This window comes from Rhipicephalus microplus, chromosome 2, assembly GCF_043290135.1.
Source record: "Rhipicephalus microplus isolate Deutch F79 chromosome 2, USDA_Rmic, whole genome shotgun sequence".
Lineage (NCBI taxonomy): Eukaryota > Metazoa > Arthropoda > Arachnida > Ixodida > Ixodidae > Rhipicephalus > Rhipicephalus microplus.
In genome coordinates this window covers 177,343,029-177,353,646 of record NC_134701.1, presented here as the reverse complement: position 1 = coordinate 177,353,646, position 10,618 = coordinate 177,343,029, and the positions used below count along the sequence as shown (strand labels likewise).

Below are 10,618 nucleotides of genomic sequence, written 5' to 3'. Positions count from 1 at the left end.
ACACACAGACAAATGCACGGATGGACGCATGAACAGACGCAGGGGCGGATGCATGGACGAACGCAGGGACGGACGGACGAACAGACGCACGCAAGGACGGGCGGATGGACGCATAGACGGTCACATAGACGGACGCATGGATGAACGGAAGCAAGAACTAATGGACGGACGAATGCTTCGCCCCACTCTCCATCATTCACTCTGTGGGTATGCTGCCATTTTTTCCTTCTTATTTAACTGATGCCGTATAGGGCATACTGGCGCCAGTAAAAAAAAAGTACTCTAATTCGTTAACAACTTTTTCTAAACACACATTTTTGTGCTCATTTGTAACTGTATAAACTGGCTTTACTTGTTTTCGATGTTTCGTTTGTTTATGTACAAGTTAAGTGTACAGTAAAGCTTCCCTTTTTCTTCTGTTTTTTTTTTCGTGTCTTATTAGGTGTCTTCTTGATTAAGAAACGTTAGGTTTCTTGTTGATTGAGGAATGTTACGAAGTGCTTAGCTTCAGCTGCGCATGTTGGGGCGGCTTTACGCTCTCTCATGGTAGAGTACCATGTACTCTCAATCGTTATACACTTTTTCTACGTACAAATGTGCACATATATTTTTGTAACAAATATTAATGTATATGTGCATGTTTTGTGGAGGTGTTCTGTTGAATTGTTATTTATGACCACTGTATGTGAGAATAAATTTCTCTAAACACAATTCGTTCGACCTTTCCTGCCTCATTGGTCTAGGACGGCTTAATGTTCTCCCGTAGTAGAGTACGAATATACTCTAAATCGTTTCACACTCTTTTTCTGAACACAAATCGTTGCCCATTTGTTCTAATCCCACTACCTCAGGACAGCAACATTCAACTATCCTCTAGTGGAGTAGAACTTACTATCAATCGTTCATGTTATTCTTTTTATCTGCACACAAAACTGAGGCTGTTCGCCCGACTGGTATTTAGAGTGACCTTGGACGTACTATGGCGGCGACGTTGTTAAGCGGAAGCACGTGGCAAGCTTCCCAAAGGCGTCCATCCCGCACTCCAGGAAATACGCCTCATTGTGCGGAAGTAGCTGGATGAGCAGCCGGAAGCGCTCGGCGATGAGGCTTTCGTTCGACGATAACACGCACGTTTAGTCTGAGTAACCTCCGTAAATCATAAACGCTCCTCGACTTGAGCTTGACTTGCCACCGCCTTCAATCCAGCAAAAGCGCGTTTCGAATGCGCTGCTTTACGCTGTCGCAAGCCAAGTTTAGAGCGTTTCCGAATTGGGGGATAAGGAAGGTGCAGGTGAAGTGTCCGGTTGTTCCATCTAACGAAGCGACTACTCTAGCACGCATGCATGCACGAATTCATGCGTGCGTGACATTTCCTGAGGTGTTAACTATTCACTCTATTTTATTAAATGTGAAGCATTTTTTCCGTACTGCAAGCACTTTTGGCATCTATCTATCTATCTATCTATCTATCTATCTATCTATCTATCTATCTATCTATCTATCTATCTATCTATCTATCTATCTATCTATCTATCTATCTATCTATCTATCTATCTATCTATCTATCTATCTATCTATCTATCTATCTATCTATCTATCTATCTATCTATCTATATCCATTTAGCTGCCTACGTCTGAGTGCTCTAGTGATCAACCCCTTAAATTGGCGTGAACCAAAATTGATATGGGAGGGTAAGGTGCTTTGACGAATATGACGCGGTGGTCAAGAAATGTTAAATTTCACAGTTCTACCGTGTACATCGTCATCAAACATTTTCCGCCAAACAGTGGCACATGTGTCACTAGTATGCGCCACAGGTGATTGAGTCTTGTACCTTTACATGAACGGTGAGAATATACATGGATAATTTTAACGCGTAAACGTTGAACAAAGAAAAGCTGTCATCGGCAGCGTCGACCCAACGAATGCAAAGAATAAATGTCAGGGTCCCAGCAGGAATCGAACCTCAACATTCTACGCGGCATGCAGTTAAGTATTTTACCACAGAGCTACGCCAGGTTTCCGGAGTACTTTTCAAATAGACCCTATAATGTTTGTGAAACGTCAATTGTGGTTCCAGTGCTAGCTATCCAATTTTATAAACATTACATATATGTATACTCCTATGATATACAGACATTTGGTCGGGATAACATTCACTGTATTTAGGTGCCAGCCACTGAGGTCGATTTATGCAGCAGCATCCAGAGCTACAATCCTCGCGAGCACCAGCGGTTCATATCAGCTTATCGCTTCTGTCGTTGCTAATACTCAATTTCATGTTGGCATCGTTTCGCAAGTGCAAACAACTGGTTATATTAGCATCTGCAACTGTTCAACATATGCCTGCGCGCGCAACATTTTTAAATACATCCAGCGCAATTTCATAACGTGTCGCTCAAAAAAAAATATATATTACAACATGGTCGCTTTCTCTTCGCATGTATCGCATAACGTCGATTTTGAACACTCATCTAAGTACTTCTGGACCTTAGCTGCTTGATTCACCTTGTTTCAACTTTTCTTCTGGGTCGTTGCTAGTCTTCAGCTATGGGGATGTTTCCACGTTGATTCCCAGCGGAAAGAGGTTTGCGTTAAACCACAGACGTGCAGTCACAGACGCGACACGGCCTTCCATCTCTTCAGGATCTTCTCGAAGCATCCGCCTTTCCCATTTCCCAGTATTCAGCCGAACGTTGTCCGTACTGGAGGTTCTATAGGCTCGCCGCCGTCACTTCGCAGTTGTATGATGGTGATGATGTCACTACTAATGGTTCATACCCACTCAGAGGGAAAGGCCAAGTATGCAGTCACATGTTCGGCGAACTGTGGCCTTGTTCTGTTTTAGTGGAAATTGTGCAGTCAGATTTATCCTATTTCGGTGGCCCATACCTGTTTGTCATGATGATGTATCTTTCTGATAGGCCGCACTAATCCTGCGGCACCCGCTTGTTGGGTTTACTGCTATCTTCATGTTTGGTCGATCAGTGGCGAGTAGCAAGATTAACCGTGTACGTTTGTGACGCATAACCGTTTATGGTAATGACAGTTCTTGTTACGGCAAGGGTGAAGAAGGAACGATTTGCTAAGCAGCCTCGCTGTTAGCTTTACTGCTACGACTCGACAATATATGGTATTCCAACGTCGTTCGTCCCTGCAGCTACATGTGTGTATACATCCTGTTTCGTTAAAAGAGGCGTTACGCCCGATAGCTACGCTTAACGCTCCAATACAAGTAGCATCGTAATCGTTATCCTCATCGGTATTGCAAGCGTTCCTGCCCACGCGATGCAAAGACATCGATCGACCTCGTAAGACATAATTGGCTCAATAACAAGATGTGGCAAAAGCAGCTACTCGTTATAGTGCTTCGAATAAAATCTCTTCTCACAATCCATGGGACCTACCAGACTTTTTGTTTGTTAGGAAATCATGATGTACTATATACGTGCCCTACGAGTTACGAACACGAGTCCACGCCTGAGGAGAACTGGGAGCAAACTAACCTTTTGACTACATCACCAACTATAGTATTCACACGTTTGAACAAAATCACCATTCCAAGAATTTTAATGTTGACGTGGCAGCGTGAGGAGCGGCTGCAGCGACTGGGACGTTCGTGCGATTCGCGGACGTGTCAACGTGAATTTTCCGTTTCGCGAAGGTCCCGATCTCAGGTTCTCAGGAGTTGTCCGAATCCACTTCGTCGGAGCCGTCCTTGTCGACGTCGCTGGAGCACGAGGTGGCGCTGCTGTCGCCAGTCTTTGTGTCCGAGTAGCTGTCCCGCGAGCGCCGCTTCTGCTTCTGTGGCACCAGCACGGCGAGTTCTGGACGTCGACGACGCAGAGCCTCGAACCATGCCCGCTCTAGCTTCTTGTTGCCGCGCGTCAACTTGGGCCACGCTTTCGTCAGCTTGCTCGCGCTGCAGTGGTGATGGGACATCACCACACACACCTCCAGGTTGATCACCACGTACCTGAAACGACAAAGAGGTTGTTGCCCTGCTTCAACGTGATTGACGACCGCGTAGGAATGCACAAGGAGACGTGCGGCGAAGACGAGAAGATCTGTGATTGCGGTCTCCATTTGCTCAAAGGCGGGCCCTCAACCGACATGGTTGGCTTGCACGTCGTCGTCATCAGATGGGAGAGCGAATGCCTCTCCCATCTTGCACCCAGTCCTGGACATGCTGCGGTATCCTCACAGACATGCTTTATCTCATCTGGTCACATAAATTTCTGGTTCGCGCGCTTGCCTTCCCTTGGAATCCAGTCTGTCCCTTCTTGCTACATGCTCTGCCCATTTTCCTGATGTCGTGTATGTATGTATGTATGTATGTATGTATGTATGTATGTATGTATGTATGTATGTATGTATGTATGTATGTATGTATGTATGTATGTATGTATGTATGTATGTATGTATGTATGTATGTATGTATGTATGTATGTATGTATGTATGTATGTATGTATGTATGTATGTATGTATGTATGTATGTATGTATGTATGTATGTATGTATGTATGTATGTATCGCTTTTGTTTTGTTACATGTATTATACAGGTCAATCAACTGTTAAAAGCATGGTTAGTGTTAATTCACTGAGGGTATAAGCAGCACTATGCTACTCCATAAGTGAATTCTACAAATCAGTTGTGAGCGTAGGCTCTCGTTACAGCTCAGGGAAAACGACAAACTCACCACCAACCAGCAGGCACGAAAACAACCTCCCCAGCGGCCTGCAGAATTTCCAATGGCTTGAAGTAGCGCGGCCAGCGAGATGACTGCGTCTTCGGGTAGATGCGCTCGAACCACGCGACAGCGGTTTCGAGCCTGCGGTCCTTGCGGGCTGTCCTGTTATCGTTGCAGAGCAGGTCTTGCGGCACGTGATGCGGGAACAGGCACCAGCGTCGAGTGCCCTGCACCAGGGCGCTCCACAGGTTGCAGTGCAGCGGGTTCGTCTGGATTCTTTCCCCGGCCAGGGCGGGTCCTAGGCTGAAGGTGCGCGTCGGTGGTAGGTCAGACTCTTTCGCGTACTTGAAGATGTCGTCTTTGAAGTAGGACGGCACCTCGTAGTCGTCGCGAAGCCTCTTCTTGCCGCCCGATGACAGGTCGTCGGCGATCTGGAAAGGCGACGGGTCCCGATACTCCTTGAGGTAGTAGGCGAAGTACTTCATCTTCACCGTGACGACGTTCCCGTTTTGGTCGCGGCCCACGACGAACTCATCGTCGCTGTACTTGGAGACGAGGTTGTAGAGGGACCAGCGCTCCAGCGCCTTCCACTCTTTCAGCAGGCCCTGGATGACCACGGGCCGGGACAGCTTCTCGTTCTTGCGTAGGAACGTGTCGAGTGGCAGGTCCTTGGCGTGCAGCCGCTCGATGGTGTTCGTGGGTGTGGACTTGACCGTCTTGAGTGTGGCCAGTAGCTGAGACCTGTCATGGTGCGCGGAGGTGGCGGACGCTTGCGAAGAGTGGTGCTTTCGTTCCTTCAGGCCCAGCTTGGCCTTGACCCGCTCGACCCGGTCGATGGCCACCTTCTGAAACTGCAGGTAGTGCGACGACATGGCGCCAATTTTGAGCGGAGCAAAGACGTCCCTCGCCGTGCTTTACTGACCTAATCTTATGAGCGGACCATGGTGTTTACTCCAGCGACCGTGCGTCGCCGCCGCCTCCTCAGCGCAAGTGTCGGTCTTCTTTTCTTTCTTCTCTTCTACGGAGCGAAAAGAATACGCCCGAAAAAAAAGGAAAACAGTTCATTGAATAATTTATACGTGTCCTTCTGAACAACTCCTTGCCACATTCGCTGTGATTCAATGACAAAAGTTTCATTTAAGTTGTTAGCACAGTTTGGTTTATTCCTCTGCGTAAATGCAATTTACGTAGAAAATGTTATGCCCTGCAGCTTCTCGGCAGTTTCGTTCTTGCTTTTTCCTTGATTTCTTTTTTTCGGGGGGGGGGGTGATTCTATACGGGGGATGGGCCATGAAACCGGCGGGCCGTGAAACGGGCACACTGAACGACCAGGATATGGTCTTCATGGGCGGGACTTCGCAGCAGCGCATCCCACTCTTCCATGGTGAACCCAGGGCTTAACGACCCGCACTCCCAAAGCATATGACGTAAAGTAGCAGCCTCGCCACAGACTGAGCAAGAGCTATTGGGGTAAATTTCCGGATATATGCTATTGAGGGTCACCGGATTTGGGTATGAGTTTGTTTGCAGGAGCCTGAGCGTGACTGCCTGCGGCCTGTTTAGCCTGGAATGAGGCGGCGGGAAGACTCTTCTCTCCAAGTAAAAGCATTTAGTAATTTCATTGTGAGTGCTAAGAGCGTGCTTGAAGGAAGGAAGAAGTATGTTTATTTACAGAAAGGCAGAGAGGTCGGCCTGAGCGATAGTTTGCTCTAGCCTGCTACTCTACACTGGGGGAAGGGAAAGGGGAAAAGAAAGATTAATGGATGACGACGGTGAGATAGAGAGGTGAGTATGTAGTGTTCTTTCTAGCTGAGACACATTTTATAGCCGCGCACATAGTCCAGTTGTTTCTAAAAAGGTAATAACTGCTCTTGTGACCGCAGTTGCACTGTTGGTGTCTAGCCAAGGGCCCAACGTGGTCTCATCAGTTAATGACATACTGCGATATTGTTCAGTAGAAGAAATCAGTGTTTGTCGTTCACGTGCGTATGCTGGGCAGACACAAAATATGTGCTCAAGTGTTTCTGGCACATCACAGTGTTCACAATTAGGACCGGTGTCACTGCGACCGATGATATGTGCGTAACGTCTAGTGTAAGCTACACCAAGACGAATGCGGTGGATCATACTTGTGAGTTGCCGTTTCAATTTAGGAGGCATGCGGAACCTCATTTCCGGGTCCCATTTGTGAAGTCGCTGGTGTCGCCGTTCCGGTTTGGTCCAGTGCTGAAGTGTGTAGCTGCGCATCACGCAGCGAAGCAGGGCGTTCGTGTCAGCTCGTGAAAACGCAATGCGTACTTCGGGGGCACTGCTTAAGGCATTTTTAGCTTGAGCGTCTGCCTCTTCGTTTCCCATCACGCCGCAATGAGCGGGAATCCACTGGAAAGTTATAAGATGGCCATTTGTTGAAGCAACCTGAATAAGTTCGGTGATTTCTATTGCCAAGCTGTAATATGGACCTTGCTTCATGATGCAATTAATGGTTTGCAAAGCGGGTTTGGCATCACAGAAAATCGTCCAGGCTCGAGGTCGCTCTCCGGAAATAAACCTTATTGCCTCTCGGATAGCGACAAGCTCTGCGGCAGTTGATGTGGTTTTATGGTCCACTTTGAATCGTCGAGCGATATCCATGTTTGGGATGATGGGATGACAAAGGCTGCGGCGGAGGTGTTTAGCGTGGTGGATCCGTCGGTGTACACGTGCAGAGAATCACTGTACGTTGTATAAATGTGACATAGGGTGAGTTGTCTGAGGCCAACAGAAGAAATGAGCGACTTCTTCGTAATTCCAGGTATCGTAAAAGAGATAGGTGGTTTCGGCAGAACCCATGGTGGCACTGCAGGGGCATTTGGCGGAGAAAACCTTGATGGTATAATATTTTCATGCCGCAATATTACTTTTGAGAAACTGCAATTTGGGTGAGTCGCGGGTAGTACTGACAGCGGGTGCTGTCTGTGTCTGCTCAGTAATCGTAGGTGAACTCTAAGTGGCTCGCAGAGCATGTATACACTGATGGGACAAGCCCGAGCCTCTGCGATTGTCCCATTTGTTGAAGTGCAGCGTGGTAGACCCAAGCATCTTCGTAAGCATTGAGCTTGAACACTCTCGAGTGTCTTCACACAACTAGGTCTCATATTGGAAAGCACCGGCATGCTGTATCGAATGTATCCCACAAATAGAGCATTGTATAATTGAAGTAGCGATGATTCTGATGGGCCCCATCTTGCTCCTGCTACGTGGCGAAGAATGAGAGCAAAGCTCTTCAATTTAGATTTAAGTACGGCGAAAAGCCTCGTCCACGATAGATCTCTGTGTACGACAACCCCAAGGAACTTGTGGTGCGTTACAGCAGGTATCGCTGTCCCATTAATAAATATCGGGTATTGTGACATATGCTTGCGCGTGAACGCAAGCACTGCGCATTTGTCGATTGAAAGAGTGAGCCCCTGACGTCGTAGATATTTGTATGTGATCGTCACTGCACGCTGTTGTCGAGGTCGCAATTGCGGACGAGTAGTTCCGGATGCCCATATGCATATGTCATCAGCGTATGCAGTGATCTTCACCGTGCTGGGAAGTTCTGCTGCTAGACCGATCATTGTGACATTGAATAGGATCGGGCTGAGAACTCCTCCTTGGGGAACACCACGATGAACGTTATATCGATCGGTGTCTCCGTTACTTGTCGTCATGTAAATGGTGCGGTCCTTAAGGTAGCTAAAAATCCAAGTGTACAGCCGTCCACCGATGTCTAAATCTTCCAGTGCGTCAAGGATCGCATAATGCAGCACATTATCGTAGGCACCCTTAATGTCTAAGAAGACCGCCGCCACTAGTCTGCGTCGGCTTCTTTCCTCTTCCACGCTGGTGATCAAGTCGACTACACCATCAATGGCAGATCGGCCTCTTCTGAAGCCGTTCATAAATGCAGGAAAGGAGTTGTTGCTCTCTAGAAGCCACTCTAATCGTGCCAGTACCATTCTTTCCATCACTTTTCCGACGCAGCTGGCTAACGCGATTGGTCTGTAGGAGGAAAGTGCATAAGGACACTTCCCCGGCTTGAGCAATGCAATAATGCGACTGCATTTCCAGTTAGCTGGGACTTCTCCTGACTCCCATGAGGTGTTATAATGAGATAACAGGATACGTCGTGCTTCTGTATCAAGATGGTTGAGTGCAGCATACGTGATTCCGTCAGGTCCTGGTGCCGATGATCGGCGGGAGGCAGAAATCGCAGCGTCAAGTTCATGTATTGTAAAACGTACATCAAGGCGCTCGTCAGACGATGAAGGCGCAATGGTAGTAAGAAGCTCATTAGTGGCAAGATCATCAGTGGTGTCCACGATGAGGCTACAGTAGTCACTGGCTATCTCAACTTCTGTCCGTCCCTGATGTAGAGCAACAGCTTGAAATGGTTGATGTTGTTGGGGAGTTGTCTGCAAACTTCGTACCACCCGCCAGATCTTAGATAGAGGTTGCCTGGGGTCCAGAGATCCACAAAAATTTCTCCAACGTTGCCTGTCAATCTTGTCAAGATGCCGAAGAACATGTCGTTGAGCTCGACGACAGGCGGAAAGGTCTGAAGGTGACTTCGTTCGTCTGTATCGGCGTTCGGCACGGCGACGGATTGCACGAAGGGCCTCGTATTGGGAGTCAACTGCTGATCTCTGCATCGGTAGGTTAACCTGTTTGGTTGTGTCACGCAGTGAAGAAGCAATGATGTTTTCTACCTCGGATGGATCAGTCGTGTGCTCACAGCCAGACTTGACAGATGCCTTGAACAGTGTCCAGTCAGTGCTTGTGTCCGGGGGGAAAGTCATCTGACCGAGGGTAGCGTGGCTGGTAAAGCCACGCGCAGCCTCGTGAGCCGACTCGTTGAGGTTAAAAGGAACCCCCTCGATTGCCCTGACGTGGGCAGGGAGCCAAAATATAGTATTCGTGGAGCTGCCACTGTTTTTGACACCTTGACAGTTGATTACGGCGAGGGAAACTGTCGTCTTTGAGGGCATTTTCGAAGTAAATAATAGATGCGCTCTGTCAATCTAGACACTTCGCTTCGTGGCCGCTTATCGATGCTCGCTTATCTTCCTCCCTCAATGAGAGGGGAACAGTGTCGTCATTGAGGGCGTTTTTCAAGCGAATGGCAGATGCGCTTTTTTGGGGCGTCGGTTTCGCCTGCTCAATTAGCCAGATTTCATCACTCCGTGATGAATACCAGTGCCACCTTTCAAACATTTCAATGTGGCTATGTGCTATTCGAAGGAAGGCCTTGAATTGGCCCATTTAACTCGACCGGCTACTTCCACTGGTTGAAAAGTTAATTGTTTTACTTCCTATAATTAGTGACATAATTAACGCTTTTACGCATCTGAAGATGGCTTCTGCTACGGTAAAGAGAACACTGCAGGTAGCACGCCGATGCCAGCGTTCTGTAATTTTTAAATAATATTGGGTAGATTTCTTGCAACCCCTGTATAGTTCTCAGTTCACGGATTACAACCAGTGATTCGCGTTTACGCTTGCGCTAATTAAACATTATTTATTGTGTGACAATATTGTCCTCATGGATGGCAAGCAGTGGCGTATAGCCAAACTTTTCTCTTTCGGTGGGAGAGGTGGCTGGGGAAGACAAACCGTACTTAATGGTTGTTCGTTTATGTGTTTGTATGAGTGGGTGTACACATACTGGACGGACCTGCAGCTAACAAAGACCAAGATTTAGAAGATAACTGCCCCATGGGAAAACTATATACTTGCTTTATATTAGTGGTAGTCGTGTCTCTATACAATCTCTATTTTTTCATTGCCATTAGAATGAACTTCAATTAGAGTATTTCATTTTTACTCGAATCGGTAAAATACTAGCCCTAAAATACAGGCTACCTCAAATAACCACAAATTCAAGCAGTTATATATAACGCTGTT

The 10,618-nt window shown here is 47.4% G+C and overlaps 1 protein-coding gene across 1 annotated transcript; it reads right to left on the bottom strand.

Moving 5' to 3' along the window:
- Positions 1-3,555: 3,555 nt before the first annotated feature.
- Positions 3,556-5,684, bottom strand: LOC119169655 (bifunctional arginine demethylase and lysyl-hydroxylase JMJD6). Its single transcript, XM_037420686.2, has 2 exons — positions 4,703-5,684; positions 3,556-3,977 (listed from the first exon to the last, which is right to left on the bottom strand). Exons 1-2 carry the CDS (start codon positions 5,563-5,565, stop codon positions 3,683-3,685), a joined length of 1,158 nt encoding a protein of 385 aa, XP_037276583.2. The 5' UTR covers positions 5,566-5,684; the 3' UTR covers positions 3,556-3,682.
- Positions 5,685-10,618: the final 4,934 nt, after the last annotated feature.